Source organism: Pongo abelii, chromosome 12 (assembly GCF_028885655.2).
Source record: "Pongo abelii isolate AG06213 chromosome 12, NHGRI_mPonAbe1-v2.0_pri, whole genome shotgun sequence".
NCBI lineage: Eukaryota > Metazoa > Chordata > Mammalia > Primates > Hominidae > Pongo > Pongo abelii.
In genome coordinates, this window is record NC_071997.2 from 46652786 (window position 1) to 46676887 (window position 24102).

The 24102-nt window shown below is 51.3% G+C and overlaps 1 protein-coding gene and 1 long non-coding RNA gene across 10 annotated transcripts; one reads left to right on the top strand and one right to left on the bottom strand.

Annotated features, from left to right (window-relative positions):
• Positions 1–1565: 1565 nt before the first annotated feature.
• Positions 1566–4464, bottom strand: LOC103889806 (uncharacterized). The gene is made up of 3 exons (XR_654165.4): positions 4151–4464; positions 3556–3727; positions 1566–2437 (listed from the first exon to the last, which is right to left on the bottom strand). It is a non-coding gene; the product is annotated as an uncharacterized LOC103889806 (long non-coding RNA).
• Positions 4431–23840, top strand: CAPG (capping actin protein, gelsolin like). Of its 9 annotated transcripts, none has more exons than XM_054547971.2 (11): positions 7825–8185; positions 9862–9938; positions 16350–16385; positions 16551–16723; positions 16825–16979; positions 17179–17343; positions 19221–19370; positions 19725–19817; positions 20355–20487; positions 22982–23070; positions 23649–23840. In XM_054547971.2, exons 3-11 carry the CDS (start codon positions 16363–16365, stop codon positions 23712–23714), a joined length of 1047 nt encoding a protein of 348 aa, XP_054403946.1. In that variant the 5' UTR covers positions 7825–8185; positions 9862–9938; positions 16350–16362; the 3' UTR covers positions 23715–23840. The 9 variants fall into 9 exon arrangements, with proteins under 9 accessions (XP_002811876.1, XP_054403947.1, XP_002811877.1 ...); XM_063713578.1 differs by lacking the exon at positions 9862–9938 and adding an exon at positions 9683–9776 and having other exon boundaries at positions 8122–8185; XM_063713577.1 differs by having other exon boundaries at positions 8125–8204.
• The last annotated feature ends 262 nt before the right edge of the window (positions 23841–24102 follow it).

Consider the following 24102-nt stretch of genomic DNA (forward strand, 5'->3'; position numbering starts at 1 on the left):
CAGCTTCCGAGACCGCGCCCCGCGGCCCACTGCCTGCTGGGATTTGTAGTTTGTAGGGGTCTAGGGCCCAGGCTGGGGCCAGGTTGGGGCCTCACACGCCGCCTGGCGTGCGGCTCTCCTGCGTCCTCGTTTTTCTCGTGAGCCCTGGATCTGCACAGTGGGCCCGGCGCGAGGCCCGCAACTCCGGCTGGGCTCCCGGTGGCACTTTCTGCCGACCCTGAGATGTACCCGCCACGCCTGCGGGACTGACCTCTAGGTGGGCAAACCGAGGCACAAAGAGGGGCGCGCTCTGGCCGGAGTCGGCCCTCTTGTGAGAATTTGGGCTGGGAGACCCAGCCCAGGCCTGGCAGGCAAGGCTGGGCCAGGCGAGGGTCCTGGGCCCTTTCGGTGTGAGAGTGTGCAATCAGTAGTGTTTCAAAATAATGAACAGACCTGCCCAGGACTGGCCGTACACATTAGCGCTAGTTACCTTACGGGCTTGACTGATCAAATTTTTATTTGGCACCACTACAGAGGGGAGCCCAGGGAGGGAGGAAGTCTCTCGTGACCAAGAAAACCAATGGACCACCCTGGCCTACAACTATGCTTTAACGACAAAAATAAACCGAGTCTGGGAGCGGGGGAGGACGAGGGGTGTTTTGTAAACTGTGAAGTCCAGGGTATGAGTGAGGTGTTACTATCATCAGGATCAGACCTCAAAGCACTGGAGAAAAGGTCTGGGCCTTCAAGAGCCTCACCTTAAAAGGGAGGGTATGGGCGGGCGCAGTGGCTCACGCCTGTAATCCTAGCATTTTGGGAGGCTGAGGCAAGCAGATCACCTGAGGTCAGGGGTTCAAGACCAGCCTGGCCAACATGTCGAAACCCCATCTCTACTAAAAATACAAAAAATTACCCGGGCGTGGTGGCACGTGCCAGTAATCCCAGCTACTCCGGAGGCTGAGGCAGGAGAATTGCTTGAACTCGGGAGGCGGAGTTTGCAGTGAGCCGAGATGGTGCCACTGCACTCCAGCCTGGGCAACAGAGCCAGACTCTGTCTCAAAAAAAAAACAGAGCTGAGATAGCTGTTTGCATGTGAAAGGACTCACAGCTGGCACTAGCATGTGGTGATAGTGGGGAGGGCATGGACTCCCACTACATGGCTCCCACCTATCCTCTGCCGCTTACTAAGTGGGACCTAAAACAAGTGATTTTGACCTACTTTATCTCTCTTTATCTCTGTTTCCTCATCTGTCAAAGGAGGATAATAAGAGGATCCATGTTAGAGAGTAAATGCGAGGATTAAAGGAGAAAATCATATCAAGGATAGCACCTGGCATATAGTGGCAGCAAGCAATAGTGCTAGCTGTTATGGTGTTGAGTACCCAGTGTGACGCTGGCTGTACAGGGGTAAACCTGTCTTCTGGGGGACTAGTCCCCCCATCCCAGGCACCTGGTGCCCTCCCCAGGCCACTCATGCTGTACTGGACAGTCCCACTTTCCCAAGAAGTCACAAGGAATTCCAGCATGTCACTGTTCTGGTTGCCCCTGAGCACCTAGCAGTGATTTAAGAAAAGGCAAAACCAAAGTTTTGGTTTTGAGCTTTATTCGGAAAATATGGCCACCCAGTCCCCTGGCCATTCCCCAGGGCCTGTGAAGTGATCCAGAAAAATTCATTTGCAAATCAAATTTAATGGCTAGAAGCATCCTGAATCAATGTCTTCAAATGAATATTTAGGGCCGGTGAGGTGGCTCACACCTGTAATCCTAACACTTTGGGAGTCCGAGGCAGGCGGATCACCTGAGGTCAGGAGTTCGAGACTAGCCTGGCCAAAATGATGAAACCCTGTCTCTACTAAAAATACAAAAAAATTAGCCAGCATAGTGGCGTGCGCCTGTAGTCCCAGCTATTTGGGAGGCTGAGGCAGGAGAATCACTTGAACCGGGGAGGGGAAGGTTGCAGTGAGCTGAGATTGTGCCATTGCACTCCAGCTTGGGCGACAAGAGTGAGACTCTGTCTGAAAAAAAGAAAAAAAAAAAAAAAGAATATTTGGGGGAATTTTGATGTTGGAATTAAGCATTGCAAAACATCCCTGTCAGTCCCCCGTGATGAGGAAATGCAACTGCTCAGCCTGAGCTGTGCCTCTGGGTTGGAGTTAGAAGAGCCAGAAGGGACCCTTCGAGTCTAGTGCTTTCATTCACAGATGGGAAACTGAGGCCCAGAGAGGGCCACATGGCAGGGTAGTTAGAAGACAGGTCGGGAACTTGCTAGGAAGAATCTTTTGCAATTTCAGAACTTCTCAGCACTGGAAATGAGTCCATACCCCGAGTTTATGGACACAGAAGCAGAAAACTGATTGTCCTGGACATCCCCAGACCTTGGCCAGAGCCCAAGCAGCCAAGCCCAGAAGCCAGTGTCCAGTGCTTCTCTCTCCTGGGTTTCTTCAGCCAGATGTTCATCCTAGAAGTAGGAGTTTATTAATAATGGCGATGATACCTTGCATTGTCCAGGACTTCATTCTTTTTGCAGATCCTCCTGGTTGGGCACAGTGGCTCACTCCTGTAATCCCAGCACTTTGGGAGGCCGAGGCAGGAGGATCACTTGAGCTCAGGAGTTCAAGGCTGCAGTGAGCTATGATCATACCACTGCACTCCAGAGCCTAGGTGACAGAGCGAGACCCTGTCTCTTAAAAGAAAAAAGAAAAAAAGCAGCCTCTCATTGAATCCTCACAACCTTCCAAGGTAGGAGGACTGGGGCTTCTGTTCTCGTTTCACAGATGAGGAGTCTGTGGCTAGGAAGTCTTAAGGGATTATCCCAAGGCAACAGAATCTGGGCAGTATTAGAATGTGGGGGTTTTGCTGTCTAATCTGTTAATGCATTCAGTAAAAATTTTTTTGAGTGCGTATTACCTGCTGGGTGCTATGCAGGGTGCTGGGGTTGCAAGGATGACTTGACACGGTCCCTGGCTAGAGGTGCTAACATTGTGGTGGAGGAAGCACATGGTGGGGAGGGAACTTTCTGGTGTGATAGAAGTGTTTTATATCTTGGTAGGGATGTGGGTTACATGGGTGTTGCATCTGTCAAAACTGATTTAAATGTACACATGATTTGTGCATTTCACTATAAATTTGACCTAAACAAAACAAAACAAAAACTGAATGCTCTGGGAGGACTATGCCTGGGCACAACCTTGGAGAGGCCTAGTTGTCTGAAAGCAGGCCAGGTTGCCCATGGATCCAAATCCACTTTTGCTATCGGGTGTGCCTGAGAAGTGTTCCCATGGGGGTGTAGATGCAGGTGGCCCAGTGGCTTGATGTCCAGAATACCTGGGGAGCACTGCAGAGGGAGTTTCAGAGGAGGGATATTTAAGCTGAGTCTGCAGAGTGAGCAGAGTTGGCAAAAGGAAGGCAGATAGTAGGCAGCGGGAGGTGGTTTCTGAGGACTCCTTGCTGGAGTGTGCTAGTCTGAGGTCACCCAGATAGAAAAATTGTTTCCTTATCCCAGGCCCCACCCGTGGGCTTCAGAGAAACTCATTCTGGTTGGGATTTTCGAAGCTGCCTCCCACAAAAGGATCTTACCACTGTGTCACAAGGCCATGGCCTGATCCTCATGCTCTTTGTCAACTGACATCTCTCATGGGTTGGCTATGCCACATTCAGGAGCCAAGGCGGAAGTGTGGACCCATTGCTGTCCAACACATTTCCAGAAGGCCTGGCTTCCTGGTGCAGACACTTGCTGGCCTGTTTTCCTCTAAATAAAGAAGAGAAGGGTCAGGTGTTGCAGGTCAGATCAGCCTGGGTTAGAATCCTGGTTCAGCAGTTGGGTGTGGTGGCTCATGCCTATAATGCCAGCACTTTGGGAGGCCAAAGCGGGAGGATCGCTGGAGCCCAGGAGTTTGAGACCAGCCTGGGCAACAGAGTGAGACACAGTCTCTCCAAAAAAAAAAAAAAAAAGTTAGCTGGGCGTGGTGGCACATGCCTGCAGTCCCAGCTACTCAGGAGACTGAGGCTGGAGGATTGCTTGAGCCTGGGAGGTTGAGGCTGTAGTGACCTGTGATCACACCACCGCACTCCAGGTCCTGCGACAGAGTGAGACCCTGTCTCAAAAAAAAAAAAAAAAAATCCTAGTTCTGCTACTGAACTAGCAGTGTGACACTCTGGACAAGTTACTTACCCTTTCAGAGCCTCCCCAAGACTTCATGTTTCCAGCAGGAATAATGATAGTAGATGTGAGGACGCACCAAGCACATAGTAGGCTCTCACAGAACAGTAGCTGTTCACAGGGTGATTGAGGCCGGGGGCCTAATGATTGAATGGAAGTGAACACTGCAATTCTCTCCAAAGTTTACAGCATAGTAAGCTTGTCCTTAGCTTCCCCTATACCCTCCTTCCCACCCCCAATTCTAGGACCCTTTCGGGCGCCCCAGCTTCCCATAGGGGCGCCCCGCCAGCTCAGAGCGGCCGGGCCCCTCCCTCTGACTCACTGGGGGCGGCTCCTGGCCGCGCACCTCCAGGGGGCGGGGGGCGGCTGAGACAGCGCCCAGAGCCTCGGAGCAAGGCGTTGGCAGGCAAGTAGCGCGCTTCGGGGTCCGGTCGCCGGGGACCTGGGCTCCCCCTGTAGGGGTCGAACGGGCTTAGCCGGTTCGAAGGCGCTCCGCTCCCTCCTCTTCTCCCACAGCCGGGGGCCGCTCTTAGGGGCGCGCCGTCTCCTGGCTTCCTGTAGGAAGAGGCGGGAGATGGTGGGTCCGTGCTAAAGAAATGCTTTATTTTACTTCATTTGGGACAAACTAAGCAGTAGTGCTCAGGGGAGACCACAAGGGTAGGAACACTGTGCGTCTGGTAAAAAAACTAGTTCTAGAGCGTCGTTACCAGATAACTCATTAGCATGTGCATTGAGTTCGTAGCCGCTCCCGAGAGTCCTAGGCTGAGCGACCCGCCCTTTTGTTTCGCTGCTGTTGTTTGTTTTTTGAGACGGAGTTTTGCTTTTACTGCCCAGGCTGGAGTGCAGTGGCTCACTGCAACCTCCGCCTCCCGGGTTCAAGCGATTCTCCTGCCTCAGCCTCCCGAGTAGCTGAGATTATAGGCGCCCGCCACCACGCCCAGCTAATTTTTGTATTATTAGTAGAGATGGGGTTTCGCCACGTTGGTCAGGCTGGTCTCGAACTTCTGACCTCAGGTGATCCACCCACCACGGCCTCCCAGAGGGTTGGGATTACAGGCGTGAGCCTCTGCGCCCAGCCAATTGTTTCGCTGTTAATGTGTAAACCTCTCCCCTTTTTTCCTGTGGTGATGGGAGAGGCTTTAGCCTAGAGAGGCTGAGTGTGAGGAACAGTGATTCCCATTGATCCTTGTCCCCTCCGTGGGTCACAGAGTCCAGAACTTAAGAGCCACCCAAGGTATGCGCTGTTGTGACCAAAATCTATGAAGCTTTCCAGCGCTGGGGCTGGGGATGGAAATAGGAGAGTGCTCTGTGGTTTAACTTTCTTTCCTCCTGTGGAGAAACCGGGAGCTAGGGGAGGGGCCAGGCACATTACTACCTCCCGTGCTGCTGGCACATTGCAAACTAAAGGGAAGAGAAGGAAGTCTGGGTTTATCGAACATGTATTATTTGCTCATTAATCATAGGATCTCATTTCATCTTCACATTTAACTGTATGCACGTGTTACAGATTGGGGCACAGGGAGGCTCCAGGAGGTTAAGTCACTTGCACAGCTAGTAAGGAGCCAAATTGTCTAGCTCTTCTCACTCTACCAGGTTAACCGCCCAGCCTCTGGTTTTGTGGGGACTAGGCCCTACTGGGATTCTAACCCAGACTATCCTTTTTTTTCTTTTTTAAACTTTTAAGTTCAGGGGTACATGTACGTGTTTGTTACATAGGTAAACTCGTGTCATGGGGCTTTGTTGTACAGATTATTTTGTCTCCCCGGTATTAAGCCTAGTACTCATTAGTTATTTTCCTGACTCTCTCCCTCCTCCCACCCTCCACCAAGCTACCCTATTATTATTGTTATTATTATTATTTTTTGAGACTGAGTCTTGCCCAGTCACCCAGGCTGGAGTGCAATGGCGCAATCTTGGCTCGCTGCAACCTCCACCTCCCGGGTTCAAGCGATTCTCCTGCCTCAGCCTCCTGAATAGCTGAGATTACAGGCGTGTGCCACCACCCCCGGCTAATTTTTTGTATCTTTAGTAGAGATGGGGGTTTAACCATGCTGGCCAGGCTGGTCTGGAACTCCCGACCTCGTGATCCATCTGCCTTGGCCTCCCAAAGTGCTGGGATTACAGGCGTGAGCCACCGCGCCCGGCCCATATTACCCTATTTTTAAGGCTGGCAGTTTGGCCATGGAGACACTTGGATGCTAGCTACAGGCCATGTTCTTTGGGGAGAACATTTAACTTCCCGTCTTGCTCTAGTGAAATTTTATCAGTTTCGTTTCAATGAGAAACATTCATCCAGTATTGTTTTTTTTTTTTTTTTTTTTTTGAGATGGAGTCTTGCTTTGTCTCCCAGGCTGGAGTGCAGTGCGCCATCTCGGCTCTCTGCATCCTCTGCCTCCTGGGTTCAAGTGATTCTTCTGCCTCAGTCGCTCCAGTAGCTAGGATTACAGGTACCCATGACCATGCCAGGCTAATTTTTGTATTTGTAGTAGAGACAGGGTTTCACCATGTTGGCCAGTCTGGTCTTGAACTCCTGACCTCAGGTAATCTGCCTGCCTCAGTCTCCCAAAGTGCTGGGATTACCGGAGACAGCCACCATGCCCAGCCCATCCAGTACTGTATTTTCTCCAGACTTTTCCCACGCAGTCAAATAATGAGGTTTTGTTTGAAGGTCTGCTAATTAGGAAGACTTGTTCCAGATTTTGCTCCAGGGTCCCCAGGCCTTGACCCTGAACCTGAAGCCTTGTCTCAAGCCAGCCTGCTGACCAATACCTTTCCAGGACAGGCCGGCCAGGTTCTGGGCAGAGGAGCCACGCTTGTGTGGCTGCATAACTGGGTGCTCACTTTCTCCTGGAGCCTCATACCGAGTCTGCTCATCCTTCCCCCAGGGATTCAGAAGGGAATGGGAGCCTCCCTTGCAGGGGCTTCTGCTCCGTGTGTGTTTGTGGGCAGTCTCTTGTGCTCTCAGGACCTCGGTGTCCTCCAGAAAGCCAGCGAGTTGGAGGAGACATGCTCTAGGGTCTAGTGACTGTGATGTAGGAAGGATAGTTGCCCTGGGTCAACCCAGGATGGGCTGTCTCTCAGAGGGCCCAGGGCCCAGAAGTCACGATGATAAACATCTGGTGAATGAGAAGCAGACCAAAGGGTAGAGACCCGAGAAGCATCAGCATGGCATGCGGAAGATAGCAAAGAATGCTTTATGGCCTCAGCCATTCCCTGAGAACTGAGCTTAGCCAGGTGCAGTAGCCCACACCTGTAATCCCAGCACTTTGGGAGGCTGAAGTGGGAGGATTGCTTCAGCTCAGGAGTTCTAGACCAGCCTGAGTAGCAAGACTCTGTCTCCAGAAAAAATAAAAAAATTAGTCGGGCGTGTTGGTGCAGGCCTGTGGTGTCAGCTGCTCAGGAGGCCGAGGCAGGAGGATCGCTTGAGCCCAGGAGTTCAAGGCTGCAGTTAGCTGTGATCACACCACTGCACTCCAGCTTGTGTGACAGTGAGCCCTGTCTCAGGAAAAAAAAAAACAAACCAAAAAACTGATCTTAAAAAAAATCAAATACTTGCATTCGGGGCAAAGAGAAAGACAAGCTGAGGGAGGAGGAAAAAGTGATGTGGAGCCAGTGACCCTGCCCAGGAAATGTGACTAACCCAGCAGCAGTGGGGGCTGTGCAGCGCCTGCCCCAGGCCCTGAATGAAGAACATGGCTTTCCTTGCTGGTCTCAGACTCAGAGATGCCCTCCCTGATTTGCCTTGGCTGTGACCTGCAGCGGGCTGAGGCCACTGTGGTGGGGCTGTGTGGACCTCCAGCCTCCCTGTGGGCCCCTCTGAGGAGATGGCCTGGCATACCCACTGCCCACCCAAGTGACTGCTCTTCTGCTTCAGGCCTGCTGGCCTCCCAGAACTGCCTGCCCCTCCCTGTCGGGGGACATCGCCTCCACACCGGCTGGGGAAGGAGCTCAGGGGTGGGGCTGGTGGGTGGGGCAGCCAGAGAAGTAAGAGGGAAGTGAGAAGCTGGCTGGGGCAGACTGGAAGGAAGACGAACCTACGAAGCAGAAGTAGGAGAAAGAAAGGAAAGTAGGAGTGTTGAAAGGGGAAGGTGGCAGGGTGGCTGCCAGCACGGCTGGCTGGTACCCTCCTGGGTGGGCAGGCGAGGGCTGGCTGTGGTGGCCTGGGAACAGAGACCCACGTTTCTGGATACCACTTTGTGCCAGGGTGGAGTTCCCCCAGCCTGCTGTCCTGCCAGCCTTATGCCAGGCTCCAGGCACCTGATCTGATGGCAGCTGCCAAGCTGGCCGGGAGGATGGGTGGGCTGTGCCCATGCTGCACATGGAGGAACTCTTGGGTCAGGGCTTGTCCCAGCTGTGCCAGACCTCCTGACAGAGGCCACCACACTGCTCCTGAAGGCCCTCAGCCAGACTGGAGGTGAAATCAGATTAGAAACTGCCTGTCCCCAAGACAGGACTGTGGTGTGATGCTATTTGGGTGGGAGTGGCTTGGGGAGGGGGCAAGGCAGTCCTAGCCATTTGAATTCAAATGCAAGTGGCACATTTGATTATTTTGCAAACTCTGGAAGACCTTGGCTGAGGGTCTAGGTGGCCTGTCTGAGGTAGGAGGTGGGGAGGGAGGAAGTGGTGGACCCTGGGGAAGGGTAGGAGACCTATTTGGTATCAGGGGAAAAACCATTTGGAATCCCCAAATGAGGCCTCTGGACCCAGATTCTGAGAATGCCATGTACCAGGCTGGGAGATTCGGTTTGGTTTCAAGGGTAGGCACCTACCTCCACCAGGAGAAGTGGAGGTGCTGCTTCATTTCACATCTGGGGCAAGCAGGGACTGTGAAGGGAAGAGACCTATTGGGGGTCAGTGGAATCAGGGTCTGAGGAAGGCAAAGGTACCACTGGACCCCGGCAGGATTTTTGTCCCTCTGATGGCTGTCAAGTCTTTCCTTAAAGGTGTGTGTAACGGTGACCTCTTCTCCGAGGTCCCCCAGTGTGTCCTCAAAGACAGCCTAAGTCAGGACCATGGGACAGCCAGCAGGACTTGCCTCCTCTCCACCCCCAGCCCCATGGCAGTCTGGGACCCCTAGCCCCTGCTCTCTGCCTCCTGGGGCTGCTCCAGCCTGTCCCAGCCTTTTGAAATCCTGGGCTATCCCTTAGGTGCCACCCCAGTCTAATAATTGGAGCCAGCAGGTCCAGTTAATCAAATGCATTCTTTGAGCACCTGCATGAGGTTCCAGCTAGATCCAGAGGCAAAATACACTTCCTGCCCTGCAGGACCCTATAGTGTAGTAGTGGAGGTGGGCAGGTCCATAACTCACCACACTATGGCAGAGTGGGGAAAGTAAAGGCTTTAAGAGGTGTAGAAGAGGCTGTTTGGTAAGGTGGTGAGTTTCCCATCACTGGAAGCCTTCAAGAAGAGGATGGTAAGAGATGCTATAGAAGAGATTTCTGCACTATGCGTGTATGGGTATGTGTAGGGCGGTGCAGGCAGAGCAGGACTAGATAAGAACTTTAGCGCTTTCTTTTTTTTCTTTTATTCCTCCCCCCGCCCCAGCTCCCCTCTTCAACTTTAGCACTTTCTAATGCGCTGACATCTGTGATTCTGTGACATTCCCCACTTAGAGGAAGTTTGTCTGCGGTTTCACTGGGTATGATGGCTCCCTTGTTCACTGCAGCCTGCAGCTAAACCATCAAACATGGGCTATTCTTTGTCTCTGTGCATGTCACCCCCAGTGCCAAGCCCCCAGCACAGACCTGGAGTGGAATTGAATAGACTCTTTCCTGGGCTGCTTGAGGAACAGAGGCATCAGGTGTGTCCTTGCTCCAGTTGAGATATGAAGCAGCCAGGTTATGCTATGAAACAGGCTAAAGTATGTGCTCCCAGGGGAGAGGGCTGGGAGAACTCCCAGAGAAGGCGGAGGCCACTGAATGTCCTGGAAGTTTCCTTAGACAGCTGGGGCTTGATACGGGCCTGGAAGGATAAGGGGGCTTTTTTTATTTTTTATTTTTATTTTTTTTGTGAGACGGAGTCTTGCTCTGTTGCCCAGGCTAGAGTGCAGTGGTGCCATCTCGGCTCACTGCAACCTCTGCCTCCCGGGTTCCAGCAGTTCTCCTGCCTCAGCCTTCTAAGTAGCTGGGACTACAGGCATGCACCACCATGCCTGGCTAATTTTGTATTTTTAGCAGAGACGGAGTTTTACCATGTTGGCCAGGCTGGTCTTGAACTCCTAACCTCAGGTGATTCACCCGCCTCAGCCTTCCAAAGTGCTGGGATTACAGGCGTGAGCCACTGTGCCCAGCCTAGGATGAGGGGGCTTTAATGGATGTAAGGGTGAACGTGGACGCTGAGGAAGCTCAAGGAGCTGTGGGCTTGGACAGAGGGCTGGGATAGGGGAAAGAATGAAACGCCAGAGGTCAGGGTGGACCCTTCCCCAGGAGAGACTGGAACAAAAGGTCTCGGGACAGAGATCTAATGAGGCAGCAGGAGTTTCAACCCTGACCAAGCATTAGAGTCATCTGGAGCTTCTCAAACACTGACATCCAGGCTCCACCCAGAGAGTCTGGTTTTAATGAGTCCAATATGGAAGCTAGACACTGGGGTTTTTCGTTCTTATTTTTCTGTAAATTACTTTTTTTTTTTTTTTTTGAGACAGAGTCTCACTCTGTCACCCAGGCTGGAGTGCAGTGGTGTGATCTCAGCTTACTGCAATCTCCACCTCTCAGGTTCAAGCAATTCTTGTGCTGCAGTGTCCCAAGTAGCTAGGATGACAGGTGTGCGCCACCACACCCAGCTAATTTTTGTATATTTTGTAGAGACAGGGTTTCACCATGTTGCCCAGGCTGGTCTTGAACTCCTGAGCTCAAGCATTCCACCCACCTCAGTCTCCCAATGTGCTGGGATTACAGGCATGAGCCACCATGCCTGGCTGGCATTGGGGTTTTTCAAAAGCCCCCAAATGATTCTAATGTGCAGGCGAGCATTTAACACTGTTCTGGACAGAATTCACTGGCAGTACTACCATCACTTCGAACATATGTTCAAAATATGGGTGATCAAGCCCCACTCCAGACCTGTGGAATCAGAATCCCCAGACCAGGGGCTTGGGCACTGTTAAAGAAAAAAAATATGGCCCAGGCGCAGTGCCTCACGCCTGTAATCCTAGCACTTTGGGAGGCCAAGGTGGGCAATCACTGGAGGTCAGGAGTTCAAGACCAGCCTGGCTGACATGGTGAAACCTCACCTCTACTAAAAGTACAAAAAATTAGCCAGATGTGGTGGTGCACGCCTCTAATCCCACTACACAGGAGGCTGAGGCAGGAGAATTGCTTCAACTCAGGAGGCAGAGGTTGCAATGAGCTGAGACTGTGCCACTGCGCTCCAGCCTGAGCAGCAGAGTGGAATTCTGTCTCAAAAACAAAAAAAGAAAATTACTAAGAGGAAACATCAAGGGTAAAGAGATTCTGGCTAGACTGACCTAACAGGATTCCTTTTTTTTTTTTTTTTTTGAGACAGAGTTTCACTCTTGTTGCCCAGGTTGGAGTGCAATGGCATGATCTCAGCTCACTGCAACCTCTGCCTTCCGGGTTCAAGTGATTCTCCTGCCTCAGCCTCCCGAGTAGCTGGGATTACAGGCATGCGCCACGACGCCCAGCTAATTTTGTATTTTTAGTAGAGATGGGGTTTCTCCATGTTGGTCAGGCTGGTCTCGAACTCCCGACCTCAGGTGATCTGTCCGCCTTGGCCTCCCAAAGTGCTGGGATTATAGGCGTGAGCCACTGTGCCCGGCCCCTAACAGGATTCTTGCTGAATACCGGCCAGAGTGATCGGACATCACAGGGGCGACGGGGGCAGGCAGATGAGGAACCCAATCAGATATCCACGATTATCAGATTGACCAGATATCAAGGGTAGGGGGTTCTGGGTAAATGGCCTTAGCAGGGTTCTTTTGCTGAAATCGGATTTTACAAGCACACAGATGGGCCTACGGGGGGTTCAGAAGCCTAGTTAAAGTTTGGCCAAGCAAAGAATCTTTGTCAGTACTGACATTTTAATAAGGTCCCAAGGTCATTCTAATGGGCAGCCAAACTCCTTTCTTTTCTTTTTCTTTTTTTTTTTTTTTTGAGACCGAGTCTCACTCCATTGCCCAGGCTGGAGTGCAGTGGCACGGATCTTGGCTCACTGCAACCTCCGCCTCCCAGGTTCAAGTGATTTCCGGATAATTTTTGTGCTTTTAGTAGAGACGGGGTTTCACCATGTTGACCAGGCTGGTCTCGAACTCCTGACCTCAAGTGATCCGCCCACCTCGGCCTCCCAAAGTGCTAGGATTACAGGCGTGAGCCACCGCACCCGGCCTGCCAAACCCCTTTCATCCAAACCCTGATGTGGCTCTCTGGCATGTGAGCTGCCTGATTTTGAGTTAAACACAGAATAAAAAACAGTAAAGCTGACAATTGGCGCACTCCATGTCTCATTCTTGAGCGCTCCCTGATGGCTTGAGCTTGGGGCAGCCACTTCACCAGCTCAGGCCTGAGTCATAGGCTGGGCTGCCTGTTGCAGGGGATGTGGGCACAGCATGTGATCCTCTGTGGGATGGAGAAACGTTAAAGTTTCCCTCCGCAAACCTCTGCTCTCTGCATCTCCTCTTCCGGAATCGTGGTGTCAAAATATGCCTTCCACTATTTTGTAGGTTGGGAAAGGAAAAGGAAAGTCATAATTCACACAGCATTTCACATCCATTATCACTGCCCTTGACCTGTCCCTCTTTGTTTCCTACTCAGACTTGATACCTTCTGCTCTGTCATCTGCCTTCCCCCTACCCCTGACTTCCCTGGCTCCTGCCAAATGTTGCACTTCCTGATCCTGCTGCCCCAGCCCCCAAGAATCTCCTAATGGTGCCAACTTGCATTTTTACCCTCCAATTCCCCCAGCCCTTACCCTGTGCCACTGGGGCTCATCTAACACAAACTCTGTCCGAATGGATGCACAGCATGAATTGTATTATGTACGAAGTGCATGCTGGCTCTGTGATCTCTGCATTTGAGCCAAAAAAAGAAATCCTCTAGTGATGGGAACCCATGAAAGCGACAGTGAGTGGAGCCATAGCTGTTGCATTTTCTGAATTTTTTAAAAAGATAATATCTTTTTAAAAAATACTTGCGTTTAGCATTTTTTCCCTTGAATGACTTTTGTCCAGAAAAAGTGTTCATCATTCTGGCATTTGAGGGAAGCTGGGCATACAGAATTGATAGCTGATGCCTAGGAGTGTGTGAAATTTCTCAGGGAGGGAGTTTAGAATTAGAGCAGCCATTAAGTATAATGTTAGGTGAAGGGTTTTTGTTTGTTTGTTGTATTTTAATAGATGCCTTTTTAACAGGTTAAGGAAGTTTCTTTCTATTCCTAGTTTGTGAGTAAAAAAAAAATTTTTTTTTTTTTTTTTTTTTTTTTTGAGAGGGGGTCTCACTCTGTCATCCAGGTTGCAGTTCAGTGGCATGATCTTGGCTTACTGCACCCTCTATCTCCTGGGCTCAAGCGATACTCCCTCCTCAGCCTCCTGAGTAGCTGGGATCTGGAATTACAGGCTTGCACTACCACATTTGGCTGATTTTTATTTTTATTTTTTGAGACAGAGTCTCGCTCTGTCACCCAGGCTGGAGTGCAGTGGCACAATCTCGACTCACTGCAACCTCTGCCTCCTGGGTTCAAGCAATTCTCCTGCCTCAGCCTCCCAAGTAGCTGGGATTACAGACGCACGCCACCACGCCCAGCTAATTTTTGTATTTTAGTAGAGACGGGGTTTCACCATGTTGGCCAGGCTGGTCTTGAACTCCTGACCTCGTGATCCGCCCACCTCAGCCTCCCAACGTGCTGGAATTACAGGTGTGAGCCACTGTGCCTGGCCTTGGCTGATTTTTAAAATTTTTGTAGGGTTGTGGTCTCCTTATATTGCCCAGGCTTGAAAAAATTTTAAACTAGAAATGAATGTAGAATTTTGCTAAATGCTGTTTCTGCATCTGTTGAGGTGTTTACACATACATGTTTGTTAATAGGGTGGATAGCACTGATTTTCAAATTTTGGTGGTTTTTTTTGTGTGTGTGTGTGTGTTGTGAGCGGCTTTTTAAATTTATTTTAAATTTATAATTGACAGATAATAATTGTACATACTTAGCACATGCAGTGTGATGTTTCATTGTACATATACAATGTATGTGTATACATTGTATAATGATCAAATCAAGGTAATTAGCATATCCATCACTTTAAACATTTATCATATCTTTGTGATGATAACATTCAAATCCTCTCTTCTGGCTATCTTGAAATATACACTGCATTATTATTAGCTATTGTCACCCTGATTTTTAGATATTAAACCAACCTTGCATTCCTGGGATAAACCTCATTTGGTCATCATGGTTTATTTTTTATATATTATTTGATTTCATTTGCTAAAATTTTGTTAATTTTTTTTTTTTTTTTTTTTTTTTTGTGATAGAGTCTCACTCTGTCACCCAGGCTGGAGTACAATGGCATGGGCTCAGCTCACTGCAGCCTCTGCTTCCTGGGTTCAAGCGATTTTCCTGCCTCAGCCTCCTAAGTAGCTGGGACTATAGGCGCGTGCCACCACACCCGGCAAATTTTTGTATTTTTAGTAGAGATAGGGTTTCACCATGTTGGCCAGGCTGGTCTTGAACTCCTGACCTCATGATCCACCCACCTTGGCCTCCCAAAGTGCTGGGATTACAGGCGTGAGCCACTGTGCCCAGCCAAATTGTGTTAATTTTTATATGTGTATGTTCCTGAGAGATATTGATCTGTAATTTTCTTTTTGTATAATATATTTATCTGGTTTTGTTATCAGGAGAATGGTGGCAGCATAGGATGAATTGAGAAGTTTTCTGTCATCTCTTTTTCTGAAGATTTTGTGTACAATTGGTATTATGTCCTTTTTAACTTTTTGGTAGAAATTACCAGTGAAGCCATCTGGACTTGGGTTTTTTGGGGGAGAATGAGTTTTTTACTACAAATTTATTTTCTTTAATAGATATGGCCACTGTTCAGATAGTCTGTGTCTTCTCGAATGAGCTTTCATAATTTGTGTCTTTGAAGGAATTTGCCAATTTTATATAAGTGGTTGAATATATTGGAATAAAGTTTTTATAATATTCCCTTTATCCTTTTAATATCTGTAAAATCTGTGGTGATCTCACATCTCTCATTTCTGTATTGATATTTGTGTTTTCTCTTTCTGTTAATCAGTTTGTCTAAAGATTTATCAATTTTATTGGTTTAAAAAAACAACTTGCCAGGCACAGTGGCTCACGCCTGTAATCCCAGCACTTTGGGAGGCTGAGGCGCGTGAATCACCTGAGGTCAGGAGTTTAAGACCAGCCTGGCCAACATGGTGAAACCCCGTCTCTACTAAAAATGCAAAAATTAGCCAGGTGTGGTGGTGTGGGCCTGCAATCCCAGCTACTTGGGAAGCTGAGGCACAAGAATCACTTGAACTCATGAGGCAGAGGTTGCAGTGAGCTGAGATCATGCCACTGCACTCCAGCCTGAGTGACAGAGTGAGACTCTGTCTCCAAAAAAAAAAAGCCAACTTGAGGCCCGGCAAGGTGGCTCATGCCTATAATCTCAGCACTTTGGGAGGCTGACGTGGGCAAATCACTTGAGGTCAGGAGTTCAACACCAGCCTGGGCAACATGGCAAAACCCCATCTCTACTAAAAATACAAAAATTAGCCGGGCGTGATGGTGTTGCCTGTAATCCCAGCTGCTTGGGAGGCTGAGACCGGAGGATTACTTGAACCCAGCAGGCGGAGGTTGCAGTGAGGCAAGATCGCACCACTGCACTCCAGCCTGGGCAACAGAGTGAGACTCAGTCTCAAAAAAAAAAAAAAATTCATTGCTCTTCTCTCTTGTTTCTGTTTTCTGTTAATTTCTGCTCTTATTTTAATTTCCGTGAGATCTCAGCAGAGGGAAGACCCTGGCCCAGGGGTCAGAGACCTTATTTCCATGAACCACTCACTAGCTGTGTGGCCTTGGACTTAGAATTTCTGAGACTCATTTTCTTTGTCTGCATAATGGAACTAGGGCTCCTGGAGATGGAGTAGTTGATGAATATGAAAGTACTTGGCCACTGGAAAGGGGCTTTCCAGCCCCACGTGAGAGGTCCTTTTTGCAGCATTTGTAATAATAATGGCTTCTTCTTTCTTTCCAGATCTGAAGACAGCATGTACACAGCCATTCCCCAGAGGTAAGTTGCATGCCCTATCTCCTTTCACAACTTCCCCTTCTTCACCTCCAAGGGCTGCCCCTCCCCACTGCTCTTCTCATCCCCAGACTGCAGTCGCCAGGCCTGCCCAGGGCTGTGCTTGGGTGAGTGGGTCCAGGCTGCTGTCAACCCTCTCTCTTCTCGCAGTGGCTCTCCATTCCCAGGCTCAGTGCAGGATCCAGGCCTGCATGTGTGGCGGGTGGAGAAGCTGAAGCCGGTGCCCGTGGTGCGAGAGAACCAGGGCATCTTCTTCTCGGGGGACTCCTACCTAGTGCTGCACAATGGCCCAGAAGAGGTTTCCCATCTGCACCTGTGGATAGGTAAGGGGATCTGGTTGGGGGAAGGTTGGGCCCAGGAAGGGGAGGGAGGGGGCTGGCATGGATCACAAGGGCCTTGCTCTGCCCTCTCCCACTTGTCCCAGGCCAGCAGTCATCCCGGGATGAGCAGGGGGCCTGTGCCGTCCTGGCTGTGCACCTCAACACGCTGCTGGGAGAGCGGCCTGTGCAGCACCGCGAGGTGCAGGGCAATGAGTCTGACCTCTTCATGAGCTACTTCCCACGAGGCCTCAAGTACCAGGTCAGAGCCCACCTCCAGGCACCCCCACCCTGCAGCTTCTCTCAGAGCCAGCCCTGCTTCTGGCTGGTTCTTACCCTGCAGAAGACCCAGGTGCCTTTGGGGCTGGGTCCCCACCTTTCTGCCCGTCTCCCAGTGGGATGGGGTGCAGAGGGGTCTGGGTCTCCTGTCAGTCCACTCAGGTGGGCCGTCTGGGCTGCAGGAAGGTGGTGTGGAGTCAGCATTTCACAAGACCTCCACAGGAGCCCCAGCTGCCATCAAGAAACTCTACCAGGTGAAGGGGAAGAAGAACATCCGTGCCACCGAGCGGGCACTGAACTGGGACAGCTTCAACACTGGGGACTGCTTCATCCTGGACCTGGGCCAGGTGGGTAGGCTGGCCAGACTGAGCACTCCATATTGGTACCATCCTTTACAAGGACGGAGGGGCAGGAGGCCAGGAAAGAGGGAGAGAAGCTGAGAAGCCGTAAGCCCATTCCAAGTCAGATCACTCTGACCATTGGAGAATGTCCCTATATTTGTAAGGACTGATGCCAGCCTCCTTCTGCCATCTAGACATTGCCTCTGATGCTCTGGAGCTTTTTCTCTTCTCTTGGAAGCCTCTGAGTTCACTGCCTGCCAGGCCATTCATTAATTCAGCCATTTATCTCTTCATTCAGTGAATCTATGATGCCCTCTCTGAGCCAGCACAGGGACCATGAAAGCTCGCTCTGGGGAGGCAGCCAAGATGGGCCGGTCACTTGCCATAACCTGAGGCAGGATGTGATGAGGGCTTTAAGCGGGACAGCTGCCATGTGCTGGGGGGGGCTTAGGGCAGGGAGGGGCCCTCTAGCCTGAGCCGAAGCCAGTTGTCCCAGGAAGGTGACGTTGGACTAGACCTATAGGAGGGGAGATGCCACTCCAGGCAAAGGGAGAAGGTGAGCTGAGCCACCAAAGTGGGGAAGGGTGCAGACATGCACACACCAGGGGTCTAGTGAGACTGGGACCCGGGCTGGGGGACAGGAGCAGGGGGAGGGAAATTGCTAAGCAAGGTGGAAGGTGAGCCCTAGGTCATGAGGAGATTGGCTGGCTGAGGAGTATGGGCTGCATCTTGTGGTGCTGAAGATTTGGGGCAGGGAGATCAATCCAGGAGCTCTTGGTGAGGAGGACTACACGTGCTGAGACAAGGAAGGGGACAGGTGAACAGACCTCGCCATTACCAGAAAAGGAGAGGTGATGGGCTCTGCCCGGCAGGGCGGTGGATAGAAATGTGAGATGCTGCGCTCAAGGAGCCATTCAGCCATTCACCCATCCAGTCCTTCACTCAGTCAGTCAATATTTATTTTGTGCCTAAATCCATGCTGGGCTCTGTTTTAGCAGTGGACCCACAGCAGTGAGCAAAGCCAAACAAAACCTTCATGTCCTAATGAAGCTCACTTTCTAGTAGGTGGAGATAGGTGGTAAGAGACGTTTAAACATAGGAGATATGTGATGGGAAGAAAAATAAAGAGGCGCCGGGTGCGGCGGTTCACGCCTGTAATCCCAGCACTTTGGGAGGCCGAGGTGGGCAGATCACCTGAGGTCGGGAGTTTGAGACCAGCCTGGCCAACATGGAGAAACCCCATTTCTACTAAAAATATAAAATTAGCTGGGCATGGTGGCGCATGCCTGTAATCCCAGCTACTCGGCAGGCTGAGGCAGGAGGATCTCTTGAACCCAGGAGGTGGAGGTTGCGGTGAGCTGAGATTGTACCATTGCACTCCAGCCTGGGCAACAAGAGCGAAACTCCATCTCAAAAAAAAAAAAAAAGAAAAAGAAAGAGGCTTGATCCCAGCGGTTTGTAACCAGCCTGGGCAACATAGTGGGATCCCATTTCTACAAAAAATTAAGAAATTAGCCAGGCACGGTGGCACGTGCTTATAGTCCCAGCTGCTTAGAAGCTAAGGTGCAAGGATTGCTTGAGCCCGTGACATCGAGGCTGCAGTGAGCCATGATTGCGTCTTTGCACTCCAGCCTGGATGACAGAGTGAGACCCTGTCTCGAAAAAAAAGAAAGGAAGACAGATGGCAGGTGGGCAGAGAAACAGTTGCAGAGGGTGGTCGTGGGCATTTTCAGAGAGGCCTCTGTGCTGTGCTCTGCCTTCCTGGTTGTCCTGCCTCAGGGACAGTTCAGAGAGGAGAGAGGGAGAGCTGTGGGCCCTTCTCTGAGCTGGGGAGCAGGACACAGGCATCTGGCTCTGACCCGGACTTTCCTGCTTCCCTGCAGAACATCTTCGCCTGGTGTGGTGGAAAGTCCAACATCCTGGAACGCAACAAGGCGAGGGACCTGGCCCTGGCCATCCGGGACAGTGAGCGACAGGGCAAGGCCCAGGTGGAGATTGTCACTGATGGGGAGGAGCCTGCTGAGATGATCCAGGTTGGGGGACATTGGAGTGGGTGGCTGGGAGCCTCTGGTTGAAAGTGGCCAAGAGAGGTAGTGATGAGCTGAGGGCTGAGGGTGGCCCGGTGGAGGGTGGCAGGGGCCATCTGGCATACTGCCTAGGGCTGTGGCCAGCTCACAGGGTGCCCCTCTGGGTAGATGCTCGTCCTTGAGGCTGAGCAGCCTGGCTGGTGGGATGGGCTGGACTCAGCCCTCACTCACCTCACCTCTGCTGGGTGCCCTAGTGCAGGGTGCAGTTTGCCCCAGCAGAAGCGGTGGCCCTGGGCATGACGGGCTGGGAAGTTCCAGGGCAGGGGTCCCTATAAACCTGGCCTGCCCCGGCACCTGCAGGTCCTGGGCCCCAAGCCTGCTCTGAAGGAGGGCAACCCGGAGGAAGACCTCACAGCTGACAAGGCAAATGCCCAGGCCGCAGCTCTGTATAAGGTGGGCCCCCCAAGCCTGCCCTGGGACCCGGCAGCAGGGAGGGTGGGAGTCTGCACAGCACAGCTGCATGCAAGCAGAGTGGAGGGGAGAAGGCAGGGGGAAGGTAGGGCTGGAACCGGGGTGGGAGGTGGGGAGTTATACAGGGCTGGGAGTGAGACGAGGATGGGGAGTGGGCGGAAGGCAGGCCCTCCTGAGGAGATGAGTGCACCTCACTTCCAGCCTATGCTTGGTGAAGGCTTGAAGCCAATGCTGAGCTTTTCTTTCTTGAATTCTGTGCGTTTCTTTGTAATTTGGAATCCACCTAATTTCCAAATGGGTTCGGGGCCCCTGTGCTGCAGGGATTGGGGTGACGGGAGGGAGTGGGGCTGCCTGGAATTTGCTTTTCAGGTCTTCACTCTCTTGTCTGCTCCTGGGACCTGGGCGGTGGGCAGCGGGGCACAATGGGAGGGACCTAGGGAGGACCAGCCTCCCCCTCCTCAGGCTGAGGTGAGGGCTGGTGTGTGGGGGGTGAGATCAGGCACTGTCCCTCCTCCCCAGGTCTCTGATGCCACTGGACAGATGAACCTGACCAAGGTGGCTGACTCCAGCCCCTTTGCCCTTGAACTGTTGATATCTGATGACTGCTTCGTGCTGGACAACGGGCTCTGTGGCAAGATCTATATCTGGAAGGGTACGTGGCTCCTCTGTAACAGCCTGAGATGCCTGTAGCTGCTCTGACCCGGGCAGGCTTCCCTTTGCAGGACTCAGCCTGTCTAGCTGCTTGTAAAAGACAGCCTCAGGAAGCCTGCATGCTTCTGGCTGGCCATTTTCTCTCTCTTTAAAAAATTTTTTTAAGGTAGAGATGGGTTCTCTCTATGTTGCCCAGGATGGTATCAAACTCTCAGCCTCCAGTGATCTTCACCTTGACCTCCCAAAGTGCTGGGATTAGAGGACATGGCATAGGCCTCGCTATTTTCCTTTCTTTCTTTCTTTCTTTTTCTTTCTTTCTTTCTTCTTTCTTTCTTCCTTTCTTTTCTTTCTTTCTTTCTCTTTTTCTTTCTTTCTTTCTTTTTCTTTCTTTCTTTCTTTCTCTCTTTCTCTCTTTTCTTTCTTTTCTTTCTTGTCTTGCTCTGTTACCCAGGCTGGAGCGCAGTGGCACGATCTTGGCTCACTGCAACCTCCGCCTCCTGGGTTCAAGCAATTCTCCTGCCTTAGCCTCCTGAGTAGCTGGGACTACAGGTGCGTGCCACCACGCCTGGCTAATTTTTGTATTTTTAGTAGAGATAGGGTTTCACCATCAGGCTGGTCTCGAACCTCTGACCTCAAGTGATCCACCTGCCTCGGCCTCCCAAAGTGCTGGGATTACAGACATGAGCCACTGCCTTGCCATTTTCTCTTTGCTGTTCCCACCTCCTAAATTCTAGACAATGGCTCTGAAACTACAGCAAGCCTCAGAATCACCCCACGGCCTGTTTAGATGGCTGGGCTCCACCCCCATAGATTCTGATTCACTAGGTCTGGAGTGGGGCAGAACGTGCATCTCTAACAAGTTTCTGGGTTATGTCTGTGCTACTGGTTCCAGGGACCACACTTTGAGAACCACTGCCCTAGCCCAGCTTTAGACCTTTGGGGCTTCTAGGACCCCTCATCCTGGGATTCTGCCTCAAGGTTTGACAGAAGTGAATTTTAGACAAATTAAACATCATTTTATGCAGTGAGTGGTGAACCTGTAGAACTTGTTTTTCCAAGAGATTCCATCTTCTGGAAATAGAAACACTGTTGGGCAGAGCCTGTTCTGCTTGGTTTGACTGAAAATGAAACAAACTTGTTCTAAGTCTCTTCCTGGGGTCTGAGAATTTTCAGCAATAGCATTTGCTCAACACCCAGTTGTGGGGTCAACCAAGGTGGAGAAAATGCCAGCCCCTAGCCTGGTCAGGAAGGCAGACAAGTAGGTGGGTATCTACAGATAGCTGCTACCAGGCATTTCATAGTATTGCTTCTGAAACTCAGCAGAGATAGAGGTGAAAGGCAGGAGCTGGGAGCAGCAAAAGAGTGGAAAGCGAGAGGCGTGTGCTGCAGGGCTGCCTTTTCTCTCCTGCCAGAGGGTACATATCCCATGGAACCAATGCCAAGCAGTGGGGGTTCACAGAGTCCCACAGAAGCATGTGTAAACCGGAGCAAGGAACCCAACCACTATGGAAAGAGAAATCAGAGGAGAAACAGGAAACTTGGGAGGCCAGGAAGAGAAGGATCTCATGGGTAGGGAGGCAGCTGGTCAGTTGACAGAGGAAGGAATCCAGCATATTAATTTCAGGTACATTGTAGTTCATGGCATTTTATAGCCTGCCTAGAGAGCCAACCACATCACAGCATTGTTTCAGCATCATTTCCTTGGAAAAATGTCTGGCAGCCTGGGCAACATGGCAAAATATCACTTCTCTACAAAAAAAACACAAAAATTAGCTGACTGTGGTGGCGTGCACCTGTGGTCCCAGTTACATGGGAGGCTGAGGTGGGCAGATTGCTTGAGCCTGGGAGGTTGAGGCTGTAGTGAGCTGTGATGGTTCTGCTGCACTCCAGCCTGGGTGACAGAATGAGACTGCGTCTCAGAAAAAATAAAAATAAAAAAGCCTGGAATAAGCAGTTTGAGTTCTCAGGACTGCTAGCAGAAATGACTGGATTATGTGGGGTCTTCATTTTCGTAAGTGCTTAGTTAGCATAACCGTTAGTCCAGTGTAGCCCTGCCGGCATTATGGGAGTAAGTCACCTCTATAATAAATTGTACGCTTTGTCTTATTTAGTTTTTCAGAAAAGGCTTGATGAATTCAAGAGGTGAGGGGTCCTAGGGGAAAAGGAGACCTGTGGCCTCACAGTCTGATGCTAGGGTGAACACCTGTTCCCCTCCCTGAAATATTCCAGGGGCTCAGGTCAGAGCAGAGGTTTGCATGATCAGACCTGGGCAGAAGAGGGGTTTTCATCTACCTTGGTGCTGCCAGCTTGGGAAAATTCTTAAGGGACTGACTCCACATCTCCAAAGAGCCCCTCAGCATTCTTGGGACCCCTGGTCCATTTATTGTAAAAATTGCTGGCTCTTCTGTGGACTCCCTTAAATTTCCTCAAGAAAAATGGGATGGCGGCTAAAGAGGGTCCCTGCTCCTTTTAAAAATCTCCTTCCTATGATCCAGGGCGAAAAGCGAATGAGAAGGAGCGGCAGGCAGCCCTGCAGGTGGCGGAGGGCTTCATCTCGCGCATGCAGTACGCCCCGAACACTCAGGTAAGGAGATGCGCACACCCCCAGCCCTCCTCCTAGGGCTCTTCCTGTGGCCCCTGACCCCTCAAATTGGCCAGGAAGGGCAGGAGAGCCTCGGGCACTGTCAGGAACAACAGGCCTCCCTCTTAGACCCATCCTGTGGGAAAGCCCATCTCAATCCTTCAAAATGTCAAAATACTTATTATTTTCAAAGAGGATGTTGGGCAGCACTCTCCTGGGCGCCAAGAGAACTGGGTACTCCTCCTCTGGGCCATTGTCCCTAGCTGGTGCCACCCCTCCCGCTGCAGCACAGTGTCCACAAGTCATCCTGTGGGGAGCTGACAGGGCTCAGCTACAGTTGGTGGCGTTTATTGAACTGTGCACCCACGCCCTTGAAGCAGTCTATTGCCTCAGTCTGTGTCCCTGAAATCTTGGTTCTCATCTCATGGCTCACCCAGGGGAGCTTTCCCAGCCTGGACTGCACATGGATTCAGGCCAGGCACCCACACCTTCCTCCCTGGCTCTGGCCCCCTCCTGTCCTCCTGGGCAGAGGCAGAGGTGGCAACTTTGTGAACCAGACTTCTCCCCCGCTGTCCCTGCAGGTGGAGATTCTGCCTCAGGGCCGTGAGAGTCCCATCTTCAAGCAATTTTTCAAGGACTGGAAATGAGGGTGGGCGTCTTCCTGCCCCATGCTCCCCTGCTCCCCACCCCCTGCCTGCTTGCTTCTCTGGCTGCCTGGTCAGTGCAGAGGTGCCCCCTGCAGATGTTCAATAAAGGAGACAAGTGCTTTCCCAGCTCTTTTCCTGCACTGCCTGCCCTGAGCTGATTCTCACTGTCACCCACCTATTCACCTGGGTTCATCCCCATGCTGGGGGTGGAGTAGCACACAGATGACAATTGGACAGCCTTGGAGGGGCCAGAGCTGCTTTGCATGACTGAGGAGTCCCAGCCAGGCTTGCAGGGACTGCCATGAACCCAATAGGGAGGTGGCACAGTGCCATGCCTCAGGATCACTTTCATCCGGGGGTTCAGTTCAGTCTCACATTCCCAACAGGG